Source organism: Mustela nivalis (genome assembly GCF_964662115.1).
Source record: "Mustela nivalis genome assembly, chromosome: 6".
NCBI lineage: Eukaryota > Metazoa > Chordata > Mammalia > Carnivora > Mustelidae > Mustela > Mustela nivalis.
This window is the reverse complement of record NC_139025.1, coordinates 85799430-85816348: the sequence shown is the minus strand read 5'-3', so window position 1 is coordinate 85816348 and position 16919 is coordinate 85799430. Positions and strand designations below refer to the sequence as shown.

General features: G+C 39.6%; 1 protein-coding gene across 1 annotated transcript in view; it reads left to right on the top strand.

Annotated features, from left to right (window-relative positions):
* Positions 1-3072: 3072 nt before the first annotated feature.
* KNL1 (kinetochore scaffold 1) overlaps positions 3073-16919 on the top strand; it is a 76437-nt gene continuing 62590 nt past the window's right edge. The window contains exons 1-2 of the mRNA XM_082735533.1: positions 3073-3436; positions 15842-15895. Of these exons, the coding sequence (XP_082591659.1) occupies positions 15861-15895 (35 nt within the window). The 5' untranslated portion in view covers positions 3073-3436; positions 15842-15860. The remainder of the gene's footprint in view (positions 3437-15841; positions 15896-16919) is intronic.

The window sequence follows — 16919 nt, the reverse complement described above, 5'->3', positions numbered from 1 at the left end:
TGGAGAATGGTTTCCCTGATCCAAGGTTTGTTGACAAATTTGGGCAAGTAATCTAGATCTTTCCAAAGGTAGCAGCCATTTCTCTAGAAGTATCTTGCCAAGTCTTGTAGTTGCAGCTGCGCCAGTAGGTGGCGCCTCTAACTTTTTTACTGCCTTACTACAAATGTATCTTTCCATTATTAATCCAAGGTCCCCCTCAGCCCTTTTTTTTTTTTTTTTAGAAAAAGCTAAAAGTAAGCACAATTCTTACAGGTGAAGAGATTATAGAAATGCAAAACACTGAACTGTCATTGCAAGTATCACTGCAATTTCATATGGAAGAAACCACAAATGATCTAAGCATGAATACAGGTGAAGAACTGAAGAACAGAAAAGTGAACTTCCACTCACAAGTTTTTTTTTTTTTCCTCTAGACACTTCCAGTGCTTCATATTTTCAGAATTTCTACAGCTGAAGATGTTCCTTTGGGAAAGCAATCCACTCACTTTTTATTTGTACAGACTGGACACATTGATAGATCTTATCAGTTTTCCATAGGAAGCCGTAGCCACAGGAAACAGACAAAACTCAGAGAAATGATGCAGTCTTGCCAGTCTTTAGAGAGGTTGCAGTCCTAATAGTCCATTTAAATATTGTCTGGCAACTGCTGGGGTAGTAACCAGGAGGTAGGAGGAGAGCAGCCCAGGAGTATCCGGGAGGACTGCAAAGACCCAGAGCAAGAGAGAGTACATGGACTAATTGCAGAGAATCTAACACGGAGCTGAGGGTTGCAGGGCAAAGGGAGACTTGTTGATGGGGATGATGTCTAAGCCAAGATTTGAAGGAGAAGCAGGAGCCAGGCAGGCAGTGGTGAATGGGAAGGAGGTGCAGGGGAGCAAAAACATGTTCCAGGGAGAGGAGTAGGAATAGCATAGGTCTTAGGTATAGAGAGCTAAGCCTAGTTCAGAACAAGTGAATATTGGTATATTCAGGACACTTTAGAAAAGTGTCAGAGGTTCTTAACTTTTTTGGTGACATAGACCTCTTGGGCAGTCTGGTGAAGTCATTTGGTTGCTTCTCAGAATGCTGTTTTTTTTTTGTCGTTTTTTTTTTAAGATTTTATTTATTTATTTGACAGAGAGATCACAGTAGGAGAGAGGAAGGGAAGAGATCACAGAGAGAGGGGAAGGGAAGCAGGCCCCCTGCTGAGCGGAGAGCCGGATGTGGGACTCGATTCCAGGACCCTGAGATCATGACCTGAGCCAAAGGCAGCGGCTTAACCCACTGAGCCACTCAGGTGCCCCCAGAATGCTGTTTTTAAATACATAAAATTAAGTTTGTTGGAATACAAAGGAAACAATTATGTTGGAATACAGTTACTGAAATATTTTTAAAATCTGTGATATAATACTGTATGTACTTAGGAATGCATAACTTTACAAGATAATGGCAGATCTAATAACTATTATTTTGAAGTAGTGATGAGCAGGTAATGGAATATAAATGTATCTGTGATTTCTCTTGGTAACAAAATTACAGGTAAGGTTAATATTACTATAGTTCATTGCTTACTTTTATTGAGGGCAGTGCTTTCAATGATAGATTAGTGAAAATAAAGATGCACTTTTTCCCTCCAACTGAATAACCAATTGAATATCCATGAACTCTTTATGAGTGTGTGGAACTGGGATAGTAACACTTCCTAATAGCAGGGTGGCAAATGGATTGGAGAGCACAGCTGAAGACAGGTGTTGGAGCAACCCAAAGCCCTCAACACAGAGCGGCATCAACATCTCTAAGGGATTTGGATTTAAGTGAGGGATGAACCACTGGCACCAGTGGAGCAGGGGCTTTTGCCTTTTCTCAGGGCTGCAAAGCTTGCAGAAACACCAGCCAGGTGCCAGGTTCTACGACACTCTGCAGTGTGCATGGCCACGTGGGAGAGAGGACATGTAAATCATTTCTGCAAGGGACAAATGAGCACTAAATGCTAATCTCCAGCACCATATTGGATGGTGGTTAAGACCCAGCAGAGCTCGACAGACTTGGATTACATACACTGCCCTTTCTTATACAGTTATAGAAACTGTATAACCTAGGACAAGTTTATCTTCCAGTGTCCTCATCTGTAAAAAGGAGTAATAAAAATGTCTATCATGATCATAGGGTTATGATGAGTTAAAGTGATGCATTTCATTGTGGTGTTGTAGATAATACTGGATAAATACTGGATAAATAAATAAATAAGTAAATACTGGATAAATACTGGTTAAATATGAGTTGAATGAATCTGCCTGATTACCTTTGAAGAGGAGAACCCCTCTATTCTATTTCTGTCCCCTGTGCCTCCCTCTCTGTTTAAATAAAAGAACAGGCTTAACACTTTTCTTCCGTGGTTAAGGTAGCCATTTTTCGGGTTCTCAGTCTCTGGCTTCTAGATACTGCTAAGTTTCTGCATGTCGTCAACATCTTTTTAATATTTCCCAGTGTATACTTTTTTTGAGCACGTGTAACCTGCTGGGGACTGGAAGGGAATCTTGAACACTGTTTTATAGTAGCTTTTGCAGTGAAAACCTGGTATGTCATAACGAGGACAGGTATTAAAAACCACGGGGTAAGGGTTTATGATAACTCAAGTTCCTCACTCAGTAGCTAGGTTAATTAACATGGAATTCTAAGCACTGTTGTTTACTTCATATAAAAAGATACTAAATCAAGCACACACATCTGGGATGTTTCTTTCTCTCGTGTTTATCTGCGACGTTAGAATGCTCCAAAAGCTACCTTCCAAACACCTCAAACCAGATATTGACCCTGCCAGAGTAAATCCACTAGTAAACAGTAACTGGAATAACCAAGTATTTTCAAATAAATTTACGTCCTTTTGAAGCAAAAATTACGTTCGACGAGGATGGGATTCGAACCCACGCGTGCAGAGCACAATGGATTAGCAGTCCATCGCCTTAACCACTCGGCCACCTCGTCCCAGATACTTACTGCTTCCTGGTAGCTATAGGGAGTAATACTGGGGGGATGTGACGCAACGTTATGGAGGCCGCCATTTTGTACGGAAACAAATATCTGATCATTTTTACAGCAAGTAATCAAAAGAAGATGGCTGCTGCCATGATGTGAGGGCTCTACAATGGGGTGGGACAAAGAAAAATTCGGTGGAAAATGAGATAGGCTTTAAGGAAATAAAATTTATATACAGAGCAGGAGGAAGGCAGTTTGCTTAAAAGAATCAGGAAGAGGATTGCTCGGGAGTCTAAGGGGCGGAGCCGCCGCGTAGAGCGGTTTTGCGCATGTGCAACAGCTAGGCGGTTAGATTTGAATGCTTCCCTGAAATAGTCTGGGCGTAGCGAGGTTTGTCGGTGGGCGGCAGCTGACTTGCTCTCTGAGGAGCGCGCGGACCCCAAACAAGTCTGAGCAGCCTTTGTAAAGAAGCTGGACTGCGGTGGGTAAAGAGAATGACCCTTTCGTTCCAGGCTCCCGGGTGGGGGGGGTGGGGGGTGATGGAGGTGGGCATTAGTTTTTTTCTGGGCGCTCTGAAGGCTCGGTGGTGGGACGTGGAGACGCTCCCTCCGCCTGGCGGCCTCCGAAAGCTCTGGGCCCAGAGTAGAAGTTTTTGCCGGGTTGTGGGGCTCTTTGCCTACCCAGGCCTGCACTTTGTGCTCCTTCCTCTTCTCTAGCACTTTTCCCTCCACACCTGAGCCCCTCCGGCCTGCTCGGATTGCGGGTCGGCTGCGCCCCGCCCCGCCATCTTCTGTCAGGGCTCCCGCACGGTGCCTCGCACCTCTTCCCTAGGGGACTCCCGGCGGTTTGTATTTCCGACTCGGTCGTTTCTTAGCTGTAAATGAAGTGACAGCGTTGAGTGGTTTTAAGCGCTCGTCAGGTCGTAGTTTGTTTACTGGCAGCACTGAACAGACATTCGGTTTCCAGCAGTTACAGTAACATTAACAAATAAAGCCAGTATTAACCACAGACGAGTTTTTGAAAATATCTCCTTGTGGCCACTATAGCTCGGAGCTTATTAAAGCCTCTTTTTCTTGCTGCTTATCTCAATATTGAGTTTAAGAAAAAAAATTCTCAAACATTGCCGATTGGAATTTTAGAGATAAATTTGTCGATATGACGGAGAAAACCAGAGCAGAGCTTACCCCAGATATTAAGATTGAAGTTTGTACTTCATTTGAATTGGATCAATCGAATTCCTCAGGTATTTATTGGGTTCCTTGTCTTGTGCTAGGGCCGGGAGCGAATGACTCAGAGACCCTAATCTGGAGGAATTTTCAGTCCAGAAGAGAAAATGATTAACATTCACAAATAGCCATGATGCAAAACAATGTAAAGGATTATAGGACATTGTAAGGTGGTATGGGAGCACATAAAAGGGAGCACTTATTTGATGCTTTTGGCCCTGGAAACTAAAGTAGGCTTTGTAGAGAAAGGGGCATTTGAGGTGGAACTTGAAGGATACATGATGGCGATGAGTCCATTTAAGATGTTGCTAAGTAAAGACTGGGTTCAATTCTTCACTATGTGAATGGCTGGAAATGTTTACAAGATGACAAATAGATACAAAAATGTATGGAGTGGTAGTATCAGTGACATGCCTGATACTGAATAAGAGAGCATAGTAGAAGATAATCTAGATATTGTTAGTGCTGTCTAATAAAACTTTCAGTGAAAATGGTAATGGTTTATATTTGCACTGTCCAGCATGGTTCCCCACTAGTCAAATGACAACGTGAAATGTGGCTAATTGTGCCTAAACAACTGAATTTTAAGTTTTATTTCATTTAAATTAAATTTGAGTTGCTACTGTATCAGATAGCACAGGTCTAGAGACTGTTATCAGTGGGCACAATGGAATACATTAACCTTAGAAATTGATAGTGTAAATGCAGGAGTAGCCAAAGAGCCAGATATAAATATTTCAGGTTTTGCAGTCTACGTGGTCACCAGCATGGTCTCTGTTGCATGTTCTTCTTTGTTTTTTTTGTTTTGTTTTCTGTAACCCATTCAAAATGTAAAACAAAACAAACGAAACAAAAAACCCTCTTAAGGACTCTGGCCCAGTATCTGTAGTTTGAAGTGTTTTGGATTATTTAGACTGTAATTCCCAAACTTTTTTGGCTCGTTGGTGCCCTTGGATCAAAAGAAATAACTAACAATTCCATTTATTAAGTCGGTACGTCCAAATAATTTAAAAAGTTATTAAGTTGAAATAAATTTATGTCCTAATGTTTAGTAACCCTTTGAAAAAAGTATGCATAATTGAAAGAAAAAAACAATATTTTTATTTTATGCTTAAATCATCACAGTTATTTACTAATTGGCTATGTGTGCCTCTTGACACTACACAACTTCTCAAATCTTGTTGTCATATAGGACATTGCCACCCTCATTTCCAGTACCACACTGATAAAAAGTACTTGCTTCATATCATAACAACTGCCAAAAATCCAGCTTTGCAATAATATATTATCAAAATGAATGTAATACAAAGAGGTACTATTTTGAGCTAGTAGTTCACACTGCATGACAGATGTCAAAAATTGCTGTTTCTCTCAAAAATTTAAAATATCCCAAGATACTTCTATGAGTATGCCATAGAACCCCTGGTGCCAGGTGCACAGTTTTAGAACCAATCAGTAATTTGTTAATGTGGCAGTGACCAAGAGTTCAACAATAAAAGCATTTTACAAATAGCTTTGCGCAGTGGCAGTATCGTAGCCAATGAGGTTTATCCGAGGCGCGATTATTGCTAATTGAAACAAATGAAGTTTAACATGGTGATCTGGGGTACCCTATTTCTTTTGATGGTGGAACTTACAGTTATATAATAAATAGAATTTTTTTAAAGATTTTATTTATTTATTTGACAGACAGAGATCACAAGTAGGCAGAGAGGCAGGCAGAGAGAGAGGAGGAAGCAGGCTCCCCGCTGAGCAGAGACCCCGATTCGGGGCACGATCCCAGGACCCTGGGATCATGACCTGAGCCGAAGGCAGCGGCTTTAACCCACTGGGCCACCCAGGCACCCCAAGATTTTTTTTTTTTAAGATTTTATTTATTTATTTGTCAGAGAGAGAGGAGCGAGAGTGAGCACAGGCAGACAGAGTGGCAGGTAGAGGCAGAGGGAGAAGCAGGCTCCCTGCCAAGCAAGGAGCCCGATGTGGGACTCGATCCCAGAACGGGACTCCATCCCAGAACGCTGGGATTATGACCCTAGCTGAAGGCAGCTGCTTAACCAGCTGAGCCACCCAGGTGTCCCAAGAATTTTTTTTTTTTAAAGGAGGATTTCAATAAGCTTTGAATCTCATCACTTAATTAAATATCAACTGGTTTACAGGTTAGACAGGAATGATGTTCAATGACTATTTCAAACAGTGAAGATGTCCAAGTGATCCTGATTTGATAGCATTTAATATTTTTATCTGTGAATTTTGAATATGTCACTGAATTTGAAAATATTCCCCAAAGGAGAAAAACTATGCATATTAGTAATTGTAAAAGTAATTTGAAATAATTGTTTCTTGTTTCTTAATTACTCATTTAGCAAATATTTATTGAACTCCTATTATTTACAAAGCATGTGCTAGTTTCTCAGAATGTAACGGTGAACATAATTCTAGCCTTATTCTAATTGAATTTACTGTTGGGGCACAGGTGGTTTGGGGAAATACCAGGAATAATTGATTTACATAACAGACTTTGAGATTGCAGTTTTGGTAATGTTACAGAAGAGACATACATAGTGCTACAAAAAGTGTTTTTCTTGGCTTTTTTTTTTTTTTTTTTTTTTTTTTTGCCAAGAGAGAATAGCAAATATAAATTCAGTGGCTCAGTAAAGAGCTTTGTGTGTACAGGAACAAGTGTGTACAGGAATATTCAGTGTGGCTAGAATAGTAAGGAAGACAGTGGCATGAGATTAATGTGAAGTCTGAAAGGCAAGTAGAGGCCAGATCTTAGAGAGCTTTATAAATCCTGGTGAAGAGTTCATTCTCATTACCATGGAAAGCCATTGGAAGCCATTAAATGGTTTTAAGTAAGGAGTCTCTTAAACGTGACTTATGTTTAAGAAGGTAACTGTCTATGTAGAGAAGGGCCTATGGAAGATAAGAGTAAAAGTAGGGAGACCATTGAGGTGAATATTGCAGTAGTTTACATGAGAGATAATGATAGCTTGAAACTATGATGAAGGCACTGAAGATAGCAGTGAATGCATTTGGGCTATATATTGGAAATAGAACACTAAGATTTGGTGATGAACAGAATTGGGAATAGGTGTCATACTTGTTTGATCTCAGAGGAAAATCATCAAAGTCACCATTAAGTTGATGTTTGCTATTGGTTTAAAAATTTTTTTTCCTAAATTTTAATTTTTTTAAATTTTATTTTATTTAAATTCAATTAACATATAGTATGTTACTAGTTTCAGAGTAGAGTTCAGTGATTCATCAGTTGTATATAATACCCAGTGCTCATTGTATCACATGCTCTCCTTAATGCCTTCACACAGTTATCCTATCCCACCTGCCCATAGCAACCCTCAGGTTTTATCCTATGGTTAAGAGTCTCTTATGGTTTTCTCCCTCTCTGATTTCATCTTCTTTTATTTTTGCCTCTGTTTGCCTATGCCCCTTTGTTTTGTTTCTTAAATTCCACATGGGTGAAATCATATGATAATGGTCTTTGTCCAGTTGACATATTTCGCTTAACATAATACCCTCTAGTTCTATCTACATCATTCCAAATGGCAAGATTTTATTTTTTTGATGGCTGAGTAGTATTTCAGTGTGTGTGTGTGTGTACCACATCTTCTTTATCCATTCATCTGTTGGTGGACGTCTGGGCTCTTTCCATAGTTTGGCTATTGTGGACACTACTGCTATAAACATCGGGATGCAGTTGCCCTTTCCGATCACTACACTTGTTATCTTTGGGGTAGATAACTACTAGTGCAATTGCTGGGTCATAGAGTAGCTCTATTTTCAACTTTTCAAGGAATCTCCATTCTGTTTTCCAGAGTGGCTGTACCAGCTTGCATTCCCACCAACAGTGTAAAGGGTTCCCCTTTCTCCACATCCTCGCCCACATTTGTTGTTTCCTGACTTGTTAATTTTAGCCATTCAGACTGGTGTGAAGTGGTATCTCATTGTGGTTTTGATTTGTATTTCCCTGATATCAAGTGATGTTGAGCATCTTTTCATGTGTCTGTTGGCCATTGTATGTCTTCCGTGGAGAAATGTCTGTTCATATCTTCTGCCCATTTCTTGAAGGCATTTTTTCTTTTTTGGTGTTGTTTTGGTGTTGAGTTTGATGAGTTCTTTATAGATTTTGGACAGTAACCCTTTATCTGATAAGACATTTGCAAATACCTTCTCCCATTCTGTTGGTTGCCTTTTGGTTTTGACAACTGTTTCCTTTGCTGTGCAAAAGCTTTTTATCTTTTTTTTTTTTTTTTTTAAAGATTTTATTTATTTATTTGACAGACAGAGATCACAAGTAGGCAGAGAGGCAGGCAGAGAGAGAAGAGGAAGCAGGCTCCCCGCTGAGCAGAGAGCCCGATGTGGGGCTCGATCCCAGGACCCTGGGATCATGACCTGAGCCGAAAGCAGAGGCTTTAACCCACTGAGCCACCCAGGCGCCCCCAAAAGCTTTTTATCTTGATGAAGTTCCAATAGTTCATTTTTGCCTTTGTTTCACTTGCCTTTGGAGATGTGTCTGTCAAGAAGTTGCTGCGGCCAAGGTCAAAGAAGTTGCTGCCTGTGTTCTCCTCTAGGATTTTGATGGATTCCTGTCTCGCATTTAGGTCTGTCATCCATTTTGAGTCTGTTTTTGTGTGTGGTGTAAGGAAATGATCCAGTTTCATTCTTCATGTGGTTGTCCAGTTTTCCCAACATCATTTGTTGAAGAGAGACTGTCTTTTTTCCTTTCGATATTCTTTCCTGCTTTGTTGAACATTAGTTGACTGTAGGGTTGAGGGTCCATTTCTGGGTTCTCTATTCTGTTCCATTGATCTGTGTGTCTGTTTTTAGGCCAGTACCATACTGTCTTGATGATTACAGATTTGTAATAGAGCTTGAAGGCTGGAGTTGTGTTGTCTCCAGCTTTGGTTTTCTTTTTCAACATCGCTTTGGCTATATGGGGGTCTTTTCTGATTCCATATAAATTTTAGGATGATTTGTTCCAGCTCTGTGAAAAATGTTGATAACAGGGGTTGCACTGAATGTATAGATTGGTCTGGGTAGCATAGACTTAATATTTTTTCTTCTAATCTAATCCATGAGCATGGAACATTTTTCCATTTCTTTGTGTGTTCCTCAATTTCTTTCATGAGTGTTCTGTAGTTTTCAGAATACAGATTCTTTGCTTCTCTGGTTAGGTTTATTCCTAGGTATTTTATGGGTTTTGGTGCCATTGTAAATGGGATCAATTCCTTAATTTCTCTTTCTTCTGTCTCATTCTTAGTGTATACAAATGCAACTGATTTCTGTGCTTTGATTTTATATTCTGCCTCTTTGCTGAATTGCTGTATAAGTTCTAGCAATTTGGGGGTGGGATATTTTGGGTTTTCCACAGAGAATCATGTCATCTACAAAGAGTAAGAGTTTGACTTCTTTTTTTTTTTTTTTTTTTTAAACATTTTATTTATTTATTTGACAGACAGAGATCACAAGTAGGCAGAGAGGCAGGCAGAGAGAGAGGAGGAAGCAGGCTCCCTGCTGAGCAGAGAGCCCGATGCGGGGCTCGATCTCAGGACCCTGAGATCATGACCTGAGCCGAAGGCAGAGGCCTTAACCCTCTGAGCCACCCAGGCGCCCCAAGAGTTTGACTTCTTTGCTGCTTCGGATGCCTTTTGTTTGTGTTGTCTGATTGCAGAGAGTAGGACTTCTAGTACCATGTTGAACAACAGTGGTGAGGGTGGACCATCCCTGTCATGTTCCTGACCTTAAGAGAAAAGTTCTCAGTTTTTCACTGTTGAGAATGATATTTGCTGTGGGTTTTTCATATATGGTTTTTATGATATTGAGGTATGTTCCTTCTATTCTTACACTGTGAAGAGTTTAATCAAGAATGGATGCTGTACTTTTTTTTTTTTTAAGATTTTATTTATTTATTTGACAGAGAGAAACAGCCAGAGAGGGAACACAAGAGGGGGAGTTGGAGAGGGAAAAGCAGGCTTCCCAATGAGCAGGGAGCCCCATGTGGGGCCCGATCCCAGCACCCTGGGACCATGACCCGAGCCAAAGGTAGATGCCCAACGGCTGAGCCACCCGGACGCCCCATGGATGCTGTACTTTGTCAAATGCTTTTTCTGCATCTATTGAGAGGATCATATGGTTCTTGTCTTTCATTAATGTGTATGTCACATTGATTAATTTGCAGATGTCGAACCAACCTTGTAGCCCAGGAATAAATCCCACTAGGTCATGGTGAATAATACTTTTAATATACTGTTGGATCCTACTGGCTAGTATCTTGGTGGGAATTTTGGCATCCATGCTCATCAGAGATATTGGTTTATAATTCTCCCTTTTGGTGGGGTCTTTGTCTGGTTTGGGGATGAAGGTAATGCTGACCTCGTAGAAAGAGTTTGGGCATTTTCCTTTCATTTCTGTTTTTTGAAGCAGCATCAGAAGAATAGGTATTAATTTTCTTTAAGTGTTTGGTAGAATTCTCCTGGGAAGCCATCTAGCCCTGAGCTCTTTGTTGAGAGATTTTTGATTACTGATTCAATTTCCTTACTGGTTTTTCTATTTCTTCCTGTTTCAGTTTTGGTAGTTTATACTTCTCTAGGAATGCATCCATTTCTTCCTAGTTTGTATTTTTTTGGTGTTGGTTGTGATCTCTCCTCTTTCATTCACGATTTTATTTATTTGGGTCCTTTCTCTTTTTAATTAGTCTGGCCAAGGGTTTATCAATCTTATTAATTCCTTTAAAGAACCAGCTCCTAATTTCATAGATCTTTTCTACTGTTCTTATAGTTTTTATTTCATTGATTTCTGCTCTAATCTTTATTATTTCTTTTCTCCTGGGTTTCAGTTTTATTGTTGTTCTTTCTCCAGCTCCTTTAAGTATAGGGTTACATTGTGTATTTGAGACTTTTCTTGTTTCTTGAGAAAAGCTTGTAGTGCTGAATACTTACCTCTTAGGACCACCTTTGCTGGATCCCAAAGATTTTGAACAGTTGTGTTTTCATTTTCATTTGTTTCCATAAATCTTTAAAAAAATTCTTATTTAATTTCTTGGTTGATCCATTCATTCTTTAGTAGGATACTCTTTAGCCTCTGTGTATGTGATGATCCCAATCTTTTGGTACTGGTTGAGACCCTGATTTGTGACTCAGGATGTGATCTATTCTGGAGAATGTTCCATGTGCACTCAAGAAGAATGTGTATTCTGTTGCTTTGGGATGGAATGTTCTGAATATATCAGTGAAGTCCATCCACTTATTTCCTTGTTGATCTTCTGTTTAGATGATCTGTCCATTTCAGTGATGGGGGTGTTAAACTCCGCTAATATTAATGTGTTTTTATTGTTGTTTCTTTGATTTTGTTATTAATTGGGTTATATAATTGGCTGCCCCCATGTTAGGGGCATAAATACTTATAATTATTAGATCTTATTGGATATACCCTTTAATTATGATATAGTATCCTTCCTCATCTCTTATCACAGACTTTGATTAAAAATCGAATTTGTCTAATGATTACCTCCCAGCTTTCTTTTAATGTCCATTAGCATGATAAACTATTTTCTACCTTCTCACTTTCTTTTTTTTTTTTTTTTTTTAAGGCCCAAAGTTTTATTGTTTTGAATACATTCTCCAGCAGCCCCCCAACTTCCTTCCCCCCCATCCCCAATACAGAATAAGGCTTGACCACAGACCCCCACCCCAGGGGCCCCAGCTAGGAGGCAGAGGGGGCTTCCAGTTTGGTTTCAGGGCACCCCCTTCCCACCCCCCACCCGCCTGCCTATGGGCTAGTCCTAGGAGCAGCTGGGGGTGAAGGGGTTGGACCAGTGCTGGGGTAGGGAGTGGGAGAGGGATAGCAGGCACTTGTAGAGATTTGTGGCCTATGGGCGACACCCCTCCCCTTCCTCTGCCCCCCACCCCCCGCCTTCTCACTTTCAATCTGGAAGAATTTTTGGGTCTAAAATGAGTCTCTTGCAGACAACATATCAGTGGGTCTTGCTTTTTTTTTTTTTTTTTTAATCTAATTTGATACCCTATGTCTTTTGATTGGGGCATTTAGCCTATTTACCTTCAGGGTAACTATTGAAAGATAGGAATTTAGTGCCATTGTATTGCCTGTAAGGTGACTGTTACTCTATACTGTCTTTGTTCCTTTCTTGTCTATGTTACTTTTGGTTCTCTCTTTGCTTAGAGGACACCTTTCAGTACTTCTTATAGGGCTGGTTTGGTGATTACAAGTTCTTTTAGTTTCTGTTTGTCCTGGAAGCTTTTTATCACTCCTTCTATTTTGAATGGTAGCTTAGCTGGATAAAGTATTCTTGGCTGCATATTTTTCTCATTTGGTACCCTCAATATATCATGCCAGTCCTTTCTGGCCTGCCATGTCTCCATGGATAGGTCTGCTGCCAATATTTTTTTTTTTAAGATTTTATTTATTTACTCGACAGAGATCACAAGTAGGCAGAGAGGCAGGCAGAGAGAGAGGAGGAAGCAGGCTCCCTGCTGAGCAGAGAGCCTGATGCGGGGCTCGATCCCAGGACCCTGGGATCATGACCTGAGCCGAGGCAGAGGCTTTAACCCACTGAGCCACCCAGGTGCCCCGGTTTGCTGCCAATTTAATGTTTCTACCGTTACAGGTTACAAACCTCTTGGTCCGAGCTGCTTTCAGGATTTTCTCTTTGTCTCTGAAGTTTGCAAGCTTCACTATTATATGTCCAGGGGTTGCTATATTTTTATTGATTTTGATTGGGGTTCATTGTGCCTCTTGGACTTGAATGCCTGTTTCCTTCCCTGATTAGGGAAGTTCTCAGCTATGATTTGCTTCAATATACCTTCTGCCCCACTCTCTCTTTCCTATTCTGGGATCCCAGTTACTCTAATACTGTTTTGCTATATGGTATCATTTATCTCTCAAATTCTCCCCTTCTATTCCAGTAGCTGTTTATCCTTTTTTCCTCAGCTTTGTTACTCTCCATTGTTTGGTCTTCTATATCACTTACTCTCTCTTCTGCCTCATTTATCCTGGCCATTAGAGCCTCCATTTTTTATTGCTTCTCAGTAATAACATTTTTTTAAATTTCAACTTGGTTAGATTTTAATTCTTTTATTTCTCCTGAAAGGGATTCTCTAGTGCTTTCAGTGCTTTTTTTCAAGCACAGCTAGTATCTTTATAATTGTTATTCTGAACTCTAGTTCTGATATCTTAACTAATGTTCATATCAGTTAGATCCCTGGCAGTCAGTACTGCCTCTTGGTCTCTTTTATTTTTTTTTTTGAGGTGAGTTTTCCATCTTCTCATTTTGTCCAGAGAACAAAATACTAATAATGGCAACAACAATCCTAGAGACGCGTACCCTAAACAAATCAGAAGAGACCTGAAACTAGGAAAAAAGGGGGGGGGCATATAATCGGACAGGTAAGCAGGATAGAGCAAAACACTGGATTCTGTGTGTACTTTGTTTTTTTTTTTTTGTTTTTGTTTTTTAGAAAATTAGATCCAAAAATTGCAAAGAAAGATAAAATTATATATGTACAAAAATAAAATACAATGAAAGGATAGAATATAACTGTAAAAATGGACATTAAAAAGAAAAAACAAAAGCGTTGAAAAACAATTACAAGAAGGAAGGGATATAAACAGGTAAACAGAACAGAGCAATACACTAGCTCCTGAGTTTATTTTGGTAGGTTTGTTAGAGGAAGCTACATCTCAAAATTGTAAAGAAAGCTTACATATATAAAAATAAAATGAAATACATTGAAAGAATAGAATGTAACTGTAAAGATGGAAATTTAAAAAGACTTTTTAACAAAAGAAGAAGAAAAAAGAGGGATATGATTAAATAGGTGATTAGAACAGAGCCATACAATAGGTTTTCAGTGTATTTTTGTCTGTTAGAAGAAATTGCATCTCAAAATTTTAAAGAAAGAAAACTAGTACACGTGTGTGTGTGTGTGTGTGTGTGTGTGTGTATGATGAAATACAGTGAAGGAATAGCATGTGACTATAAAAATGAAAATTAAAAAAGATTTTAAAAAGAAGTTGATTTAAAAATTGGTTGAAAAAAGAAGAAAAATTTGTAAAAAAGAAAAAAGATTTAAAAAATTAAAGTTGAAAAACTAAAGAATCATGGGGAAAAGGCATGACTTCTGTGTGCTGTATTCCCCTAGCACTGGTATTTTGCAGTTCTCATTGATCAGTAAACTTGGTCTTGGCTGGATGTTCTTACTGATCTTTTGGGAGAGGGGCTTGTTGCATTGATTCTCAAGTGTCTTTGCCCAGGTGGAATTGTACTGCCCTTGGCAGGGACCAGGCTAAGTAATCTGCTCCATTTTGCTCTCTCTGGCTTTTGTTCCCTAAAGGCTTTCTGTGCAGCTTTAGAGGATGGAAATGAAAAGGGCAACCTCCTAATCTCCAGCCCAAGAGCCAAAGACTTGGGCTCCACTCTTCAGTAAGCCCTCAGAGAAAACCAGTTAATCACTCCTGTCTCCTTGGTCTCTAGCCACACTCCATGCTCACCCAGCCTGTGACTGAGTGTTTCTGTCTCAGGCAGTAGGCCCCATTTGCAGTCTTTAAACCATCGGATTCTTGCAACACACTCCCACGCTGTTCCTCCCATGGGGTGGGTGGGTCTCCCCAGTTCTAATGCTTGTTGGGGCCCTACTTGAAGAACAGTGGCCTGACTGGATTCTGGTTCATGGCAACCTTGAGCTGAGAGCCCACTCCTTGACTCACTGTTTGCAGCCAGCTTCCCTGCTTTGAATCATGGGAGCTCTGCCACACTCAGGCACCTTGGGTCTTCCTGTGACCCTGAGGATCCTGAGACCACACTGCCCCAGCTAGGGTTCCATCCCCGCTTAGCAGCCTAAGTGACGTCCCTCACTGGAACAGACTTCTAAAAGTTCTGATTTTGTGCTTTGCTGCTATATCACTTGCTAGTAGCCGGCTGACTGAGGCTCACTCCTGCTCCGGCCTTGGTCTATCCTCTCATATATTGCCTTGGATTCATGTCTCTGCACCTCCTACCTTGCAGAAAGTGGTTGCCTTTCTATTCATAGAGTTGTTGCTATTCTTTTCTTCGATCTCTGGTTGAGTTTGCTGGTGTTCAGAATGATTTGATTGTTATCTAGCTGAATTCCTGGAACCAGAGGAAATTAAGGTCTCCTACTCCTTCACTATCTTGGACTCTCACATTCAGCTACAGTTTTTTTAATGTTACTTTTTAATGTCTTAAAGTTTTTTTGCTGAGTACTTATAGTTGAATTTTCATAACATAAATATGTATATTATGCACATCCAGTGTATTTTGATCACTAATTGATTTCAACTTGGGGTTAAATTATTATATAATCCATAAATTCTTATAAACTAGGCCAAATTTTCATTTGAACCATTAGAGCCATTGTCATCTGAATCAGTTAGTCACTGATTTTATCTTGAATATGAGAATTTTCCAGAAGTATTAATTATAATGGAGTATTTTAAACTCAAAATTTCTTATGTATTATAGCCCCGTAGTGTAGCTTTTTATTCCCCTTTTTCAGTCTTCCCCCAAAAAGTAATCCTGAAGTTACAACTTTGCTATTAATGTCTTCATAGTTTTTAATTTCTTTTCTTTCTCTCTCATCTTTTCTAATATTGTGTATTTGTTACAGAAAAAGGTTTTCTTCAAAAATGGATGGGATGTCTTCAGAGGCTAATGAAGAAAAGTAAGTTCATGTAGGATAGCTAAAAATGTTAAACTTTTTATCAGCGAAAGATACTTTTCCTTTTAGAAACACCTATTGATAACTTCTGAAATTTTTTCCCATTCTGTTCTATGGAAAAGAAGTAAGTGTCACAAAGTCATAGCTCTCTTTGCCATATCTTTGTGTTTATATATCTAGAGTCAGAACTAAGAAGGACTTTAGAGACCACCTCCCATCCCTTCAATTTAAGGATGGGAAAATTAAGGCCCAAGGAAATGAAATGAAAGGTCTAAAATTGGCATTACAAACTGGTGGTCTGTATATAGTCTACAGACTTCCCCCGCCACTGCCAAACAGTGTTTTTAAATTATTTAATTAGCTGCTAAAATTTTCTCTTGAAAAATTGAGTGTAGGGGCACGTAGGTGGCTCAGTTGGCTGAGCATCCAACTCTTGATTTTTGGCTCAGGGCATGATATCTGGGTCACGAGATTGAGCCCCACATGAGGCTCCATGCTAAGTGCAGAGTCTGTTGAGATTCTCTCTCTATCCCTCTGCTCCGTCCCCTGCTTGTGCAAGCTCTCTCTCTACTTCTCTCTAAAATAAATAAATAAAATCTTAAAGAAAAAGAAGAAGAAAGAAAAAGAAAAATTAAGTGTGGTGACACTGGGCTCATATTCTTGTGGCAACAGCTAACCTGATCAGAGTAATGACTATGACCATTAGACCAACCCTGAAGTGTCCATTATCATCTCAACACCACATATTTTTCTTGCATCTTCTGTTTGGCCTCCATAAGTACTTGAATTTTCAAAACCTGATTTCAAACTCACACAGTAGTAAAACCAGAGTTAGAGTCTCTTGATTTATGATCCACTTATTTTAAAATTGTACCTCTGTAAATATAGTACATTATATTATGCTGATTGTTTTACAAGAGATATTCTTAGAGTATACAATATATATTTTATATCACTGACCTTCTAAATACCAACTTTTATGTCTTATAAATTTTGCTAAGAAACAGTGATGCCATGTGTTAAGTGA